We start from the raw sequence: 18,853 nt of genomic DNA, 5'->3' as shown, positions 1-18,853 counted from the left end.
ATATTAATTAACGAATTGAACAAATGTTGAGTCATAAAGAGTTGATATATTTAACGGACATCGGGTTCAGCTAGTATTATAATAATAATATAATTATTTATATACATATATTATAATAGTAAGTAATATAGAAAAAAAGATATAAATATTTATATTTTATATTTTATTTGATCTTCAAATTGTTTGTCATTTTCGGCTAAATAAATATCCAGTCGCTTCAATACCTCAGTAGTGGTAACTTTTTTAAGTTATACATTTTTAATTTAGCTACAACAGTCTTTTGTTTTTTCTTTAAGTTCATCTACACTGTTGACCTCTTCTCTGTATACTTCATTTTTTAGATAGTCCCAAAAAAAGAAGTCAAGAGCACTTAAGTCAGGAGAACGAGGTGGCCATTAAATTGGGGCTGTGGGTTCCAAAGTTGTTCCCATATATTTTATTTAAATATTCTCATACAGCTAACGTATTATGTGCTGATTGCCATCTTGCTACCAAATCAAATTCAAACGATGTTGAAGTGGAATATTTTCCAACAGGATTGGTAAATCATTTTTCAAAAAATCAAGATATTTATTGCCATTAAAATTTTCATCAAAGAAATATGGACCAATCAAATACTCACCAGTAATTCCACACCAAACATTTATACCCCAACGAACTTGCCTATTGGTTTCGTTCATCCAGTGAGGATTTAAATCACTCCAATAGTGATTGTTGTGGTGGTTAACTTGTCCATTATTATGGAATTTTGCCTCATCAGTCCAAAGAACCATCTTTAAAAATTCAGTATTGTTTCGGCTCAGTTTGTAATTGAATAAATATATAAAAAAAAACTAGTGCACTGTATAATTGAATGATAATAATTTTTTATAATAAACGCTATTTTAATTATTTTCATAATATGTGATTATTACTTTACGTCCCATATATTGACCGATGCGTCGTCGAGATCGAACTGACGACCCGTGCTTTTTATTACCCCACCTGGGATGACATAATAAATACTATCTATATTCTTACGATAACGATCATCATCTATTTCAATTTGGCCAACACGGAAAAAGAATTGCTGTCATTGGTCACAGTTGAAACTATACTTTTTGGTTTTGTAAAGGTCCCATGTTCTTCAAGATTTTTATATAAATAATAAAATCTTGAATGTGCTGGACAAGAACGATCAGGATACCGATATTTATATAATTTATACTTAATATAACATTAAATGTATACAATTATTCGTATTTATTAGTTTTTTGGTAGTAGTACATCTTGTTTGTTTTTTGTAGATCACTTGGACCATTATCTTTTTCTTCACTAGGATATATATGTATATGTATTTGTTTAAAATAAACTTATTATTTACAAAATAATTACAAACCTTTCTGCAGCTCTAGTATTCATCTTCATTTCAGTATTGCATTTTACCATATCAATTTTTTCTTTATTTGAGTACATATTTAAAAATTTTAGATTGATAAAACTAAACAAAATCTAGTTTAGATCAATAAACAAACAACTGTGACAATATTTATACGGGTAGGTATTTAAAATAAAAAACAAACTTTTAAAAATAGCTTAAATTATAAAAATAGCTTTAAATTATAACTTTTAAAAAATCTTATAAAAAATAAAAACAATTAAAATAAAAAATAAATTGTTTTATTAATAATATCAATACATTCAACTATGTATACAAGTGTTTTTGTACAGAGAAAAAAAATGTTAACATTTATGAAAATAACACTTGGATACAATTTGGGTTTTTCCTAACCATGATTAAAATGATATATTTTACAACATTACAACATCTTATGCACATCAGTCTACTACTAGTGTCTACATGTTCAATACCTATACATATACCTTATATTATTTTAAAGGATATGCACATTTAATACTGTTGTATATTTTAACATATAATAAAAATGAAGAACTATCTAAAAACATATTTTTTTTTTTTTTTTTTTTTTTATTTTTAGAAGAATATATACAATCTATATCGTAGACATAATAAGTATATGTGCGATAGGGAGAGAAACAATAGGGTGATACTTAAGTTTGAGGAAAGAAGCCACCCACTGATGACACTTTCGTCTTGATTTAATTAAATGCGAGTTTAGTTAAATATTAGTATTTATATAATATATAATATATTATATATTTAGTTATAACTTGTATAATTATTTAAAGTAGTAAATCTCTGCACCATTTACGTTTAAGTCGCCTTGGAGGGCTACCTGGGATTGTGAGGGAAGATAAGTTTTTAATGAGTGGATTTGAATGAGAGGATAGACAGTTATGAAATTTTTTATAAAAACGTTTAGCTTCGTCATGAATAGTATTTAAGTTACAATCTAAATGTAGAGTATGATTTAATACATATGGAGGTGCGTTAAATACTTTCCTTAAGGTCATATTTTGGAAAGCTTGATTAAAAACATATGAAGAGTTTAAATCAATCAGTTCTAATAATTCTAAAATATCAGAATTAGATTATTATAGAGAAGGATATTCATCATTATTACAAATATTGGAAATTAAGACACAGGCAAGTAGTTTAGAATAATATCAATACATAGTAGGATGACATGGGGTGAAAGATCTTCTCATAGATATGTCATTAAAATCCAAACCATAAGAACTAATTAATAAAAATACATATAATGATTAAATAGATCCGTATTTTCATAGTTGATTTTTTATTATAATTTTTTCTTCAGTGGAATTGCTTTAATTGCTTTTGCCTTTAAATTACGAGCATTCCTTTGTACTCCTTTAGAATAATCGTAATGATAAGAAGCAAAGTGAAGTGAGCAAACGACGGCTATTATTTAAATTACAAATAATATGATATGTAATTTCAATAATTAGTGAAAAATAATTCCTAAAATCAAACAAATTGATACCTGAATCAAAATTGATTGATTTAGGGTTGAATCCTGCCTGAGCTTGAAGCTCCCAAAAATGCCTATATTGTTCATCTTTTGGGAACCTATGAAGAGTGGGTTCCTTCAATGCTTTGTTTTTCCTACTACCACTCAAACAATTAACAAATTCACAAACTGGCATTTTGTAAATTGTAAAAAATATATTTAAAATAAATAGTCTGGACACTAAAAAAATGGCATAACCTAGTGTAAAACAGAAATACAGAATCATATGGAACAAAATATAAGGTACCTAATAAAAAAATACACAAATGCACAATTTGAAGTATACATTTTTATGATAAGCATTATAATAATATAAATCCAATAGTATTATACTAATAATACTAATAGCAAATAATAAACACAATTTAATATTTATATTATTATTTATGAATTTACGAGGGAATATATATATATTATATTATTAACTTATTAAGTAAAAATAATAGATAACAAAGAAGAATACAATACACTGCACGTCCATTGCGCGCGCCCGCCGACCAGCGAACGAACGGAACACAGTTGAATAGTTGATACTTGGTAGTTCATGAAAATAACACTACGATCGCTTCGGTTACAAAATTTCCCTCTCTACGGAAACTTCGTTTTAAAACATGAAGGCACCACTACCACCCGCCCATCAAGTCGCCACCAGTCCATACTATCTTAGTTCATGGTAAACACCCACAATACGTCTTTTATCTTCTATGGAACTGGTAATTCCTGAATTGCTGTCAGTTGTTCCGGTTCCCGGTCTATTCCTTCACCGTCCACGACATTAGGTATTTGATCTGTGCCACCATTTCGAGTATCCGTCATCCGACATATTATGCACGACAACGAGGGTTTTCAATCGCCTACTGTCCCGTGAAACCCTACGCAGTGACCGCCACCACAAACGACGTTATCTCACATCCCACCCGGGTCAAAGCGTGAATGAGCAGTAAGTACCTTGTAAATTATAATAAATGTATCTCATATCACCAGTTTATAGTAGATGAATCAACATTTAAAATGGCAGGCTCGATGTTTTCCATGTAGGAATTGAAGCTAAAATCCAATAAAAGTTTCTCTGATAATGCTAATATAAGAATCTCTTGTCAATTATTTATAGTGGGTAGGTAAATAAAAGTGATGCAGTAATAGGTACCAAAGACTGAACCCGGCTCAACCCACGGCGTACTAGCCCAAAATCTCCAACAAAATTTCAATAAAAGTTAGTTTAAAATTCAACAGAGATGTTCTTAAATTAGGAATCCTATTTTTTATAATACACTTAAAACCCGTTATAAATTTGTCATTGGTAGTTTGTAAATTGTAGAAACACAGTGAAAATGAATTTAAAAAGTAAAAAAATATTAAATATTAAATAACGAATCAATATTAAATTTTATATATATTTAGTGTTTTAATATTAAGTCTAAAAAAAAGTTTTACAAAAACATATAAGCAAATGCATACACTACAAACCTCTTTAACGATCGTTATTGTACGTTAATGGTTCATGTTCACAGTACCTAATATAAAACAAACAAGAGGAAAATTCAATATGGATCAAATATTGAATGCAAAAATTAAAGAGTAAAATTTTATCTATCAAATTAAGGGAGAAGTCATTGATGAAAATGATAGTCAATTATTACAAAAAGGGGTATGAATAAAAATTACATTCAAGTATAATAATTAATTTTATTATACGATTTTATTTTTATTATTTTTTTTTAAACATGTGGTTGAACCTAAAAAGATATAGTTTGTACAAATTAATAAATAAAAATGTTTGGTATGCGGGTAGTTGGTAAGTGGCTCTGCTGTACATGAGTGTGTCACTGTAATGCAGGCACCGGCAACCCGCATGCGGCCCTCGGAACTTTTTGCTGCGGCCCTCCAAATATAATTCATGGAGTTTAAAATTTTAATTTTGTAGCTTAAATTGTTATAAAATATATAAATAATATTTAATCATGACTAGGGCTCGGAAGTTATAGGAGTTAAAAATGGCAAAATATACACAAAAAAATTGTAAAATATGCATGAAAATATGTTAAATATGCAAAATAAAATTTATTAAATATGCAAAAAAATGTACTACGTATATACAAAAAAAATTATTTTTTATGTTTGGCTTAATGTTTTGGCTTGTATTTTGTGTTTGATGGATTGTAATTTTTTCAATCTAAAAATATATTATATAGAATAAAAGTTGTTTGAAAAATTATATTTATTTTTTTTTAATTCATTAAACATATAGATTATTGTAACCGTCATACCTGTAAATGTATTGCATTGAATAACCAGAACTTTTTTGATATTTTTTATCTCAAACGAATGACGATTGTCTGTAAGTACATTTTTGTAGCGCAAAAAACTTCTTTCAACATCCAATGAAGTTATGGGTGCGTATTTAAAGTGAGCCAAGTCATTCCCATTTAAGTCTTTTGGTAGTCCTTCCATTGACGTTGCTTCACCAGTTAAAATGCTTGATATTTTTTTTAAATCATTAAAACCAGTTTTTTTCCAAAACATTTTTTAATTTTTCTTTGATTGCAGTGCCTGGCCTCGTCAATAATGTACTCTAAATTATTTTCGACGGATTTCACTGTCGCTATGAGTCAATACTCATGTAACGGGAGTTTTTGTTTTTCGAGTTTTGTCGGTAAAAAACCATAATTTACATGAATGAAAGTTAAGTTCATTTCCACAGAACGGTCACTTACAATGTCTTTAGCTTCTCTAATAGAAACCGCATCGCTTGAATCTAGAAGTTGTAAAATTTTGTATATTTCTTTCAAATATTGACAGTAGTATGAAGCTGCTTGTAGCCATGTGCCCATGACCCCCAACGTGTTAGTATGGGCTCTTGAGAGCCTAACACTTAGGTAGATTTTACAGAGCACGGACGAATTTATTACACGGGACAGTCCACACACGACTGACGGGGAAAATATACTTGCCCATATAATTCAGTCATACACCTATAAATACACTATTATATAGAACAAATCGCTATTAGATTAACGATAACGTCGATAGCATAGACGTTAGTGCAATAAAGATAAATACGCTTCGTTAATAGGTACGTTGCAACTGTTAATTTAATCGAAAATAAAATAATAAAACCATAATTATTAGAAAAAAACATCAATTTGTTTAGAAAATATTAAACGAGCATAAAAATCCAATGAAAATCGAGAAATATGCACTTTTTTCTAAAACTGACAAAATATGTAAAAATATGCACTTTTAGTTTTTTTATTTAAGCTCGTCATTCTATAAAATGGATTTCTATCTTGATCTGCTATAAATTACGGGCATACAGAAAAATATGCAACTCCTACAACTTCCGAGCCCTAATCATGACTATTGTATAACAATGCGAGATAAGGTATGATCGAGAACGTAATCTAATCGTATATAATATATATATCGTCGATTACGACAAATATATATCTGGTTATGGCCTCAATGCAGTTCGTTTCGAAACATTCCAACTTATTTTTCATTAGGTATAAATACTATAATAACTAAAATAAGCTATAATAGCTATAATAACTAAAATCGTTATTCTTTGTTAAATTTGTTCAAATTTGAACTTAAAATATACATGAACTGTACACCTACATGTACTTTATAGATTTTTTGGCTTTTATATTATATTTGAGAGAAACCAAGATTTTAAATTTTCAATACTTAGCTAAACTAGTTGAATATTTTATACATCTTTGACTACAAAGTAATTTGCAAATTTTGTGGTTTTGTAAAGATAATATTTTTTATGCCTATAAATAGCTTAAAAAGAGTCAAAATACTTTGATATAAATTATATAGTTTATAGAAAATTGTAACATAAATATTCCCTGAGATTTTTAGTATAATATCTACAGTTATTCGTTTTTGAATTACACCAAAATAAGAAAATCATTCTATGATTCTCGATTTTAAAATGTCAACCAGCTTCACATTAATACTTGCTTTTTCTTCTAAGCTGGCCCAGTTTAATTTGAATTTAGGGACCAAAGCAGTACTAAAACCCATGAAATACCTTTGAAACCTGTTGCATGAAACAATGTAATGTAAAATCTGTTAAAATAATTTTAAGTAGTTACAATAAACTTAAATTACCGTTTTTCTATTCCTTTATTCAAAACATTATTATAATAAAGCATAATACACATAACAATATTGAATAATATAAAAAATTACTATCATAATATTTTCTAGTGAAGAAAATCTCACTCTTCGAGTGTGTTCCTATACATATTTAAAAATATATTTTCTTGAATTATTTTAATATTGGATTAAATATAGTATTTTCTATTTATTATGGCAACAAATTATTGCGATGAATGGAGGGATAGACAACACAAGTGTATATATCTATATGTGGTATGCAAAAAACACTAATAAGTTATAAAATAATTAAAAACTTACTTTTATTATGATGACTGGCAGTAGAAGGTTGGATGGTGGCATTTTGATTCAAATCCTGACAATTGTACACTCTAGAAGTTCAACATAACATTTTATAATTAAGAACCTACCTACTATTAGTTTTGGTGAATTTTCAATGTAAGACTATTAATACTATTAATAATAAATATTCCATCTTTCCATCTTGCGACACCTATTGTACATGCTTATACGGGTGACGGGGGAAAAAAAATAACATGATATCAATTAATACTGCTGATGGATACGATGTGGTTAAAACATTGTTGCAGCTGGTTTTTTTCACAGCTGGTTCAACCCATCATCGTGTATTTCAGAACAGCCGTGAAATTGAATGTTCGATGGGCAAAATGTCGGACGTGTGCAAGTTGCGGTATGGACACGAGGTTTTATTGCTGGTATCGTGAGACGTGATACGGCTGACGTTTTGCACAATCAGAGGTCGTCATAAAAGTGAATTTGGTTCACCGGCGAGCTTGTGACTTGGGTCTCAGTGCAGATGATTAAAGGATTTTTACACAATAATATTTAATATGGCTTTGAAATCACCTGCCAATACGCAGCGGCGGTCGCGACCGACGGTGACAATAGGCAGCAACTTCGGCAACAGGTCGCCGGACACTTATAGGGCGGAGGGAACAGGTGTTACGTAACTTTGTTGTTTACTTTATATTTTAGACGCGCAATATCTTACTATAGTCTGTTCAGCGAGAGAACATGCCACGGATCGACCAAAATCGGTCTGTTTTCGCGCATGAGTTCCGACGAACGACGACGTGCTCCGACGACCGGCTGCACGTGTCCGACGACAACGCTGCGGTGGCAAGTGGCAACGATTTGATCGATAACAGTAGATGCATCGTAGTGACGTATAGTATCTACTTTCCCGCGCGTAGTGTGTTTACTATTTTTTACGATACGTAACTGCAGTGAAAATTATAATAATTAATATATATTTTTTTGTATTGTACTACTATTATAATTTAAAAATGAGTGATGAGAGACCAGTTCATATAACACCATTAAAGGTGAACCCTAGAGGAAAAGTAAGTATTCATAAATTGTAATTGTTTTTTTTAATTTATTTTATTTTGTAATTTTTTTATGTGTATTATTTAATTTGTAATGGCTACGTATTTTTTGTAATATATTTTTTTGTCCTATTTTTTCAGTTCGTCGGCAGTCGTCAAAAACTGATGAATGATGATCGTTAACCTATATAAATCCAAAATTGTACAACAGCCAACGCTAAAGGTAAAAGAAGTCGTGAAGATAATATCTAAAGAATTGGGAATTGGGCAAAATACAATCCAGTTAACCATTTCTGAATATAAAAATAATAAAACTGTGAGTTCACCAAATAAATGCAAGATTCGAGCGACATTCAAGGACAGAATTGATGATTTTGAACGTGACGAAGGAAGAAGGAAGGAGGAAGGTGCACGAATTTTGGTTCCGAAAACAATTACCAACACTGGACAAGATTTTAAGAGCTGTAAACGAAGACCCAGACCTAAACACTTACAAAAGGTCGGTTCTACATTTACTTATACGTGACCTAAATTTTGTACATGTCAAACGCGGTCGTAACAGCGCTCTCATAGAGAGAGATGATATTGTGTTGTGGCGCACAAAATATATTGAGGATATACGTAAATACCGGGAACAAAGAAGAACGATCTATTATCTGGACGAGACATGGGTTAACGCAGGTGACTGCAACGATAGAATTTGGCGGGATAATACCGTTACGTCCCACAGAGATGCCTTTTTGAGCGGTCTTTCAACTGGCGCACCGAATCCAACAACGACTTATTGTTGTTCATATTGGGTCGAATGAGGGTTTTGTCGACGGTGGTTTATTGGTATTCGAATCCAAAAAAGATTCTTCAGATTACCACCAAGAAATGAATGGCGATGTGTTTTTCGATTGGTTAAAAGGCGTCATTCCATTACTTAAAGACAATTCTGTCATAGTTATGGATAATGTGCCTTACCACTCGGTAAAATTAGAAAAATGCCCAACATTAAGCTGGAAAAAGGCGGAAATTGAAAGTTGGCTTGAAGAAAAGGGTGAACCATTCCAAAGGCCGATCAACAAGGTACGACTCATGGATATCGTCAAAAGTATTAAACCGCAGTTCAACAAGTTGGTTGTTGACGAATACGTTAAAACTAAAAATATGACGGTATTACGGACGCCACCATATCATTGTGAGTTGAACCCAATTGAACTTGCGTGGTCGTCCGTAAAAAGGTATGTGAAAACCAACAATACCACATTCAAACTTCCGGATGTGAAAAAACTTTTGATTGATGGTGTTCACCAATGCACTCCCGAAATGTGGAAGAACTGTGTCGAACACGTCATCAAAATAGAAGACAGATTTTGGAATGTGGACATAACTGTCGATGATGTGATGGATGACGACAATTTACATGTAATGACTATCACTGGGGACACGTCCGATTCAGACGATCTAGGATGTGAAACTTTAGAGTAACTATATTTATTTATATAATTTATGTATATGTATTATGTATTTTTTTTGTTTTTTTATTAGCTGTTATGACAATGGTAATTAACCTACTTTTAATGTATTTTGTATTATGTTTATTGCATATGAAATAATTGTTAAAGATGACTATTAAAAAAAATGTTTAACGCTTATTAATATTTGATATTCAATTTTTTATTTATTAATAAGGAAAACGGATTCATACGAAACCTTAGAGCTTAGGATATACAATTAATTGTAAAAATTACATTGCTCACAATAATTACGATTACGATATTATACGCTCTATTATTGATAGATTATTATTATACGGGCGGCAATAATCAACAGGTGGTTGATTACCGATGATCGGCGACGAATCGATCGACCGTCTTCGGCACGCCGAGAGAGGGGGAAATGGGGCCTCGGAGCTCTCTCGCTCGTCAGTCTGCATGCGCAGAAGCGGCATGTTCTCTCGCTGGACAGACTATAGTTACTAATAATAATAATGCCGATTGTTGTACCGAACCGGTACGCTTAATAAATTGTAGATAATATATGGAAAGGTATGCTTGGGGGAATATATGATAATATTAAATAAAATCCTAACATTCTGTGACGTTACAATATATTATTAATTTAATTAGTATATAATTTTAATGCGAAGGATGTAATTTTTTTCCTATTTTTCATCACTTCAACATTTGTAAGCTTGAGACGCAGTGAGTTTGACAGTTTCAATTTGCTCCTAACTGTAATGAGAACCATCTACTCAAATTAACTCTTTCGATCACTTTATTATCTACTTATTCTGACATTTCGTCGATTCTACGTGACACTGTTTTATTTGAAAGCGATAACTTTTTAACTTCTTTTAAACTTTTTTTGATCACACATATCCTTACTGCGTCTTTTATTGCAGGTAAAATTAAAGACTCACCAATTGTGCGAGGCTTACCAGTTTGATCAATTTGTAATCACAGTTTTATTATTTTTATATTCAGAAATGGTTAACTGGATTGTATTTTGCCCAATTCCCAATTCTTTAGATATTATCTTCACGACTTCTTTTACCTTTAGCGTTGGCTGTTGTACAATTTTGGATTTATATAGGTTAACGATCATCATTCATCAGTTTTTGACGACTGCCGACGAACTGAAAAAATAGGACAAAAAAATATATTACAAAAAATACGTAGCCATTACAAATTAAATAATACACATAAAAAAATTACAAAATAAAATAAATTAAAAAAAACAATTACAATTTATGAATACTTACTTTTCCTCTAGGGTTCACCTTTAATGGTGTTATATGAACTGGTCTCTCATCACTCATTTTTAAATTATAATAGTAGTACAATACAAAAAAATATATATTAATTATTATAATTTTCACTGCAGTTACGTATCGTAAAAAATAGTAAACACACTACGCGCGGGAAAGTAGATACTATACGTCACTACGATGCATCTACTGTTATCGATCAAATCGTTGCCACTTGCCACCGCAGCGTTGTCGTCGGACACGTGCAGCCGGTCGTCGGAGCACGTCGTCGTTCGTCGGAACTCATGCGCGAAAACAGACCGATTTTGGTCGATCCGTGGCATGTTCTCTCGCTGAACAGACTATAGTAAGATATTGCGCGTCTAAAATATAAAGTAAACAACAAAGTTACGTAACACCTGTTCCCTCCGCCCTATAAGTGTCCGGCGACCTGTTGCCGAAGTTGCTGCCTATTGTCACCGTCGGTCGCGACCGCCGCTGCGTATTGGCAGGTGATTTCAAAGCCATATTAAATATTATTGTGTAAAAATCCTTTAATCATCTGCACTGAGACCCAAGTCACAAGCTCGCCGGTGAACCAAATTCACTTTTATGACGACCTCTGATTGTGCAAAACGTCAGCCGTATCACGTCTCACGATACCAGCAATAAAACCTCGTGTCCATACCGCAACTTGCACACGTCCGACATTTTGCCCATCGAACATTCAATTTCACGGCTGTTCTGAAATACACGATGATGGGTTGAACCAGCTGTGAAAAAAAACCAGCTGCAACAATGTTTTAACCACATCGTATCCATCAGCAGTATTAATTGATATCATGTTATTTTTTTTCACGACAGGTGAGGAGGGGGTCACACACGTACAGCTAACATGAGTGGTCGGTACTTTTAGCCGTGGGTACTAGGAGGGGAGCGTGTGTGCGACTGCCGGAACGGTGGTGCAGTATTGGATCGGCGGAGACTAAGGCGCGCGGGATAGTATTTCTTATCTATCTCGTCGCCTTTCGCGCTCCTACGGTACCTGCTAGTACAATATTATAAATTATAATAATATTGGTTTGAGTTGGACGTCACAAAATTTTTATTTTATTGTTGTATTGTGCATTTTTAAAAACCGAATAAATCCAAACAAACATATTTATGATTAAATTGTCATTCAGTCTAATTCAGATAAGACCACAGCAAAATTTCACAAAATTTTTATATTTTTAAAGTTGAATGCTATAAGAGTTATTCTATGTATAAGAAACTTTGTTATGCTACTTACTGATATCCATATTTCAATAAATATTTACCTTATAGTAACATTCTCTCTATTTGGGCACACATTATAAATGGCACGGTTAGGGTTGCCAACTTTGGAATTAAAAAATACCGGCCCAAGTGTACAAAAAAAAAAAAAAAAAAGGTCATCATTTTTTAATATTAATATAATAAAATGACGAATAATATAATTAATTACATACGTTAAAATAAAAAAATTAATAATATTAGTATTACATTATGTTAAACTTTAATATTATAAACTTATAAATTATTATAATAACTATTATAAATAAACTATTGTAAACTTTTAAATTTATATTTAGCGGCATTTTTCACGGCGTTTAATAAATGTTTTTCATTTTGTATTTGATCAAAAAACTCTGAACAATTGTATGTTATGTTATTTCTTATGACTAGTTCGGCTTTAACTGTATCAATTCCTAATCGATTGCGCTCATCTGTCCACAAACTATTCATGTGGCTAAAAACGCGTTCAACAAATGCATTGCTACACGGCACCGAGAATACATACTGTACAATTTGTTTAATATTTTTTAATTGTGCAGTAGATGATTGGAAAAATTTTACCCATTTTTCCGAACTAGTGAATTCTGTGTTATTTAGGATATCATTTGGTAATAACTTTATCAAATTAAGCTCTTCATACAGTTCATCTCCATTGACATGAACCTTAATTAATTTGGCCAGATCGAGTAAATCTGTTAATTTAGGTAATTCACTTAATTTCAAACACGAAAACATTTTGAATGGAGAGTTTTCATAATCAAACCATTTTTCGAGGTATTCTAATGCACGTTTGTAAGTATGTAGAGCATCAGATTTAAATGCATCGTTTTCTTTGCTAGTAAGATTAGGTAATCGTGTAGTTACTGCAATTCCAAAGAAATTATCATTTTTACGATTTAAAATTTGAGATCTTAAACTTAACATTACATCATAGACTTCTGGAGCGTTTAAATTATTTTTTTCTAATATTAAAATATGTTTTTGAAAAATGGACAACACATGATGAACAAACCAAATGTAACATTCTCTTAAAGTTAACTGTTCAGAAAGTTCATTTTTCTGATCTTCAATAAATGTCCATATGATTTTATCACATTCATTTTTTCCTTTTTTTATAAAATAAGTTTTAATTGCATTCCAATTTAAAATTAATCGGTCCACGGCATTAAACAAACTCAGCCATCTCACCGGAATATGTCGCAATACATTATGATAGTCCTGTTGTACAAATTCGAAACATTCTTTAAGTTCATCTACTCTTTTGGAGCTCATAGAAAATTCATTAAAAACTTTTAATACCAACGTTTCTACATCGTATTTTATAACTTTCATGGAATGCTTTGCTGCGTTATGAATCACATGACAGTTACAATTAGCTTTAATTATATTGGATTTTTTATTTTTTAATTTTTCGAAGACCGAACAATGTTTTCCATAATTAACAGAGGCATTATCGGCACCAAAAGCTGTTATATTTTTTATATCTAAGCCAAGAGATTCAATTGCAGAAGTAATCGTGTCAAAAATTGACTGTGAAGATTCGTTTGGTTCCTCGTAAAAGTCTAAAAGGTAATCTTTCACTCCGTCTTCAAAATTAAATAACCTAACCGCTAATGGAAAAAATTTTCTATTTCCCTTATTTGAAGCGTCTGTAGATATAGAAAAGGGAATAGGAGTAGGACATTTGAGTTTTATTACTGCTTTTTCAATAGCGAACGGACATAGTACATTTTTGACGATAGCTTCCATTTTCGTTCTACCCAGGTGGACTTTATTAGCTATCGTTGAATCTGAGAAATGTTTCGACTCTAATTTTACTCCACAATCGCTGGAAAGATAGCTATGATGGTGTTTAACTACATGAAAACACTTACTCAGTTCAACGGCTGCTATTTTGTCTTCATCTTTATCATTCTTTGTAGGAAAAAACTTTTTTATAGTGGACGATTTATTTATAGAATTGACGGATTCTTCATGTTTTTTTGATTCTTGATGTGTTTTTACAGCTTTAACGCCATCATACTTAACACTAAAAACTGTCTGACATAATATACATCGTGCTTTATTAGGGTTATTGTGTTTAGCGATCCAATCAGAAAATATTTGATCTTTTAACCATTCATCGTTAAAAACACAATTACGAATTCTTTTTTTCGTTTCATTTTCGTTCATTTTAAAAATGCGTATAATTTTTCAATCAAGTATATACAATGTAAAATTAATAGGTACTACCGAACAGTCCGAACAGAATAACGAAACTAAACTCTATTATGAATCGTCTATCACATATTCACCAACGAGAACGGCATAATAGGAACAACTAACAAGGTACATACTAATCATAGTACTCATAAAAATGTCAAAAAGGACGATAGATATCTGAAGTCATTAAGATAGGTATACGATTTATTGACAGTAACATGTGATAATCAATTTCATAAAAATGATAAAATATTAATATATAATATCAAAACTCTCGATCAGGTGGAATTACTGGGTTTTTATAATTTTACAATATTATTACTTTGAAAATACCGGCTTTTTATAGGTCAATACCGGCAACCGGCTTTTTAAGTCTAAATATGTGAAATACCGGCCGGGCCGGGAAAATACCGGCCGGTTGGCAACCCTAGGCACGGTCCATCCATTTCTTTAGTTTCAATGTCTGCAATGAGTGAAAAAAACTTGATTTTTAGTTACTCGTTTTCGTACATTTAAGCTTAAGCAGTATTTTAGATTCTGAATGGAGCGAGGAAGATAGTTTTACAATGGTGTTTATTTTTTTTTTTTACCTTGTATACACAATTTCTACGAGAAGGTTTTCGATTTCAACATAGTTTAGTACCTTATCTTTTGGCAAATTGGATCAAGATGATGCTTTAAAGATGTTATTTTTCTATTTTCTCAATAGTTATTATTTGCCATTCGAAAAACTACCGACAAATTACAAATAACCGCTAAAAATGGGATTTTAATTTCTAATGCTTTGCTTATCACAATAGCAACGAATAAAAAATAATAATATTATAACATTAATTCAACTATGTACTAACAGGCTAAATAACAATATAAAAAACCCAGACTGACAAACCGTCTCCACTCAGAATCGTGTTTCTTATACATATGATATTATATGATATTATATCATTGAATTCAAATTTAATACAATCCATTATACATTGACCCACTTGTAACCTACTATACAGCAGAGCGACATCCACTTTCCTGCTTTATTAATAATAATATTCTTTTGCTATTTTTTGTAGATCATGCAGCAAACATTTTCAGGATCTCCAATATATCTTCTCAAGCTAGCTCAGCCTGTTCAGCTGGGCCAACCTGTTCAACTGGTCCTTTTTATTCAGCCAGTACAGTTAGTCCAGCTTATTCAGCTTTTTTAACCTGATCAAGTTGTCCAGAAGTTCCAACTAGTCCAGCCCGTCCAACCAGGTCCAGCTTGCACAAACCACCCAGCTCTTACAGCCTGATCAGCCCGTTCAGCCTTTTCGGTCCATCCAGCCTGTAAATCGTGACCAACCAATGGCGAACGATTGACTAATCATGCCTACCGAGACTCCACAGTCAGTAGAGTACATCCAGCCGGTTCGTGGTGATGGACATATTCTTCCATATTCTTCCTATGTCACCTTCGGAACCACAACAACAACATATAGGTAATTAAAATGTTTGATATTTTACTTGGTTCAGTTAACACTAATTTTCTTGGCTAAATTATGTGGAAAAGAATCTGGACATTTTCTGGCATGCTTATATATTTTTTATAGGAACATTTCAATTTTATTTGCACCCTGTCAGAACGCACATGCTAAGTTATACTTTTATTGTATTTTTCGATACCCATCATTCTTGGGTAGACCAGTTTTTTTAAAGTTAGTTTAATATTATTTTGAGAAAAACGAAGGCTATTATAACAAAAATTGACTGCACGATAATCATTTCAAACTTAATGTCGCTCTAAGACTAAAGCATGAGTTTTATACGACTTACCAAGTGTTAGTACTACATATCAGTTTTCCCATAAATCGTAGGTACTCATATTCCGACCGTCATAGAAAGTAGAATTTTGGACTTGGGGCTCCAGAAACTTTCTGGTTGCATTCGGAAGACCTTAGCTTTCCCTTGTTGTCACTCAAAACCGTCTTAGGTGTGTATGACGGACGCACTGTAGGGAAGTACAGCATTTTACCTGAAGTTTGCTTTTAGTCCAGATCGTAAAGTTTCCCCCCCCCCCCCCATAACTTCTACGGTATTCGTCTCCGTAAAAATTTGAAAGCGGCTAATTCATCAGCGGCTCTTTCTCTACAGTATAGTTGTGTCTAATTGCAATATAACGTAGGGAAAATCACACACTACTTCCGGGGGTGTGTAGAAACAGACCAGGTACGTGATAGAATATCTGATATACGGTATTATCCTGTTTCTACACACCCCCTGGAAGTAGTGTGTCATTTTCCCTTTGATACTTTACAATTTAACACTTTAATTCTGTAGTGCACGTGCCACTGATCAGTTTGCCACTTTCAAATTTTTGCGGAAATGAATATCTCGGGATTTTTTAGGCGGAGAAGTATAGATAGCGCGGGGGAATCGTAAACCGCCGGTAAATCTTATACTTACCTGCTGGGCGGTCGTTATTTGAACTTGTTGTTTTCAAAAACACTACGGCATGATAGTAGACGTATAGAGGAATACACTCATACCACTTTCAAGTCCCTAAGTTCAAAACTTGATTTTAAGCGATTTTTTGAAGTGGCGCGTAGCCGATTTGACGCCAGATTGCAATGCAACCCACCAAACACAAAACTTCCCACCCAAATACTCCCACGATATTCGTTTCCGCAAAAATTTGAAAACGGTAAACTGATCAGCGGCTCGTGTACTACAGAATTAATGTGTTAAATTGCAACATATCGCAGGGAAAATAACCCTCCACTTCCGGGGGACTGTAGAAATAGAGCAATATCGTATATTGTATATTTTATATCGCTCTTTAATTCTGTAGTGCACGTGCCACTGATAAGTTTGCCACTTTCAATATTTTGCGGGAATGAATATCTCGGAAGTTTTTAGGCAGGGAAGTATAGATAGTGCGGGGGAATCATCCATGGCAACGATTACGCGGAGATTCTATAACACGAATTTCCACGAATTTTTTTTGGCACGGTTCATTTCCTGTATTCCATGAATAGTTTTATAACAGTCATTTTCATTTGAACTTTCGTTAAAAAATTTTCAACCTCATTTCACATTTGAATATTGTATTTAAAAATGGTTTGTAGACGTACTAAATTAATTTTTCTAATGTGTGTTGTGTCAAATAAGACACGCACCACTTATAACCCATTCCGTCATGTATTAGACGATGAGTATGTGGACTGCTCCGGGCATGTGGAAGAAAATATAGTTGCCATCGCCACCGAAAAACTAAAAGGTTAGTAAATTAATGCACATAAATGGTTAATACCAAGGCTGAGAAAGTTAACGATATTTTTTAATATTTTTTTTTAATATTAACTTTTTACGTGTAACCTTGTTTTAAATTTTCAATCCTTAGCTTTAAAAGTTTAACATTCTATACATTTTTAACTACAAAATAATTTTAAATTTTGTCAAAATTCGAACTTTAAATGCTTATAAAAAAAATTTGTGCCTATGCATTTTTAATATTTTTCAATCGCTATCGTAACAATATATCAGGAGGCTTGAATTAAATTTGATTTATATTTATATTTATATATCATTTGATTCAAATTTAACACAATCCTTTACAGTGACTCACTTGTAACATACTGTACAGCAGAGCAACACCCACTTACCAAACCTTTTTTTAAAATACATTTGTTTGTTTTTGTAGTTAAAATATTTATTTATATTTTACCGTCTTTTTTATGTTTTTTTTTTCCAAAGAAAACTTATTAAAAGTAAAAAGAACAAGCTTATTACAGTACCCTGAATATTTTCCAACGCCAGTTCTTGGCCAAAATTTAAAACGCCGTAATAAAGAAGGAAATTGAATCCGCTAAATAAAAAAATTATTTTTGATGAATTCAACCATGTAAGTAAAATATTGTGCATGAAAAGGCTGCAAAATTAATTGCAAACGCGATGCTAGAATTAAAAAAAAACTGGGGCATTGCAATATAACAATGGATTTATTAAAAACCACCTTACATAAAAATGGGCATTACAATATCAATACAGATACCTAACCACTTGAGACATAATAGTCTCATACAAACACATCTTTTAAGTCCCCTAATTTCAAAACTAAACAATACAAACACAATTCAAAACAAAATTACCAAAATACATACATAGACAATAAACAAAAAATTACCAATCTATACTTCAAAAACAATCAACATTTCGCA

At 31.9% G+C, this 18,853-nt stretch overlaps 1 protein-coding gene across 1 annotated transcript; it reads left to right on the top strand.

Moving 5' to 3' along the window:
• The first annotated feature begins 9,286 nt into the window (after positions 1-9,286).
• LOC132946232 (uncharacterized) lies at positions 9,287-9,883 on the top strand. Its single transcript, XM_061016117.1, has one exon. The coding sequence runs from the start codon at positions 9,287-9,289 to the stop codon at positions 9,881-9,883; it is 597 nt and encodes a 198-aa protein (XP_060872100.1).
• The last annotated feature ends 8,970 nt before the right edge of the window (positions 9,884-18,853 follow it).

The sequence above is a fragment of the Metopolophium dirhodum genome, chromosome 1 (assembly GCF_019925205.1).
Source record: "Metopolophium dirhodum isolate CAU chromosome 1, ASM1992520v1, whole genome shotgun sequence".
Classification (NCBI taxonomy): domain Eukaryota; kingdom Metazoa; phylum Arthropoda; class Insecta; order Hemiptera; family Aphididae; genus Metopolophium; species Metopolophium dirhodum.
Note: the sequence above shows the minus strand (reverse complement) of the source record. Positions and strands in the feature narration are given on the sequence as shown.

Coding starts and splice junctions, on each gene's coding strand:
- LOC132946232 (XM_061016117.1), top strand. CDS start 9,287: ATGAATGGCGATGTGTTTTTCGATTGGTTAAAAGGCGTCATTCCATTA.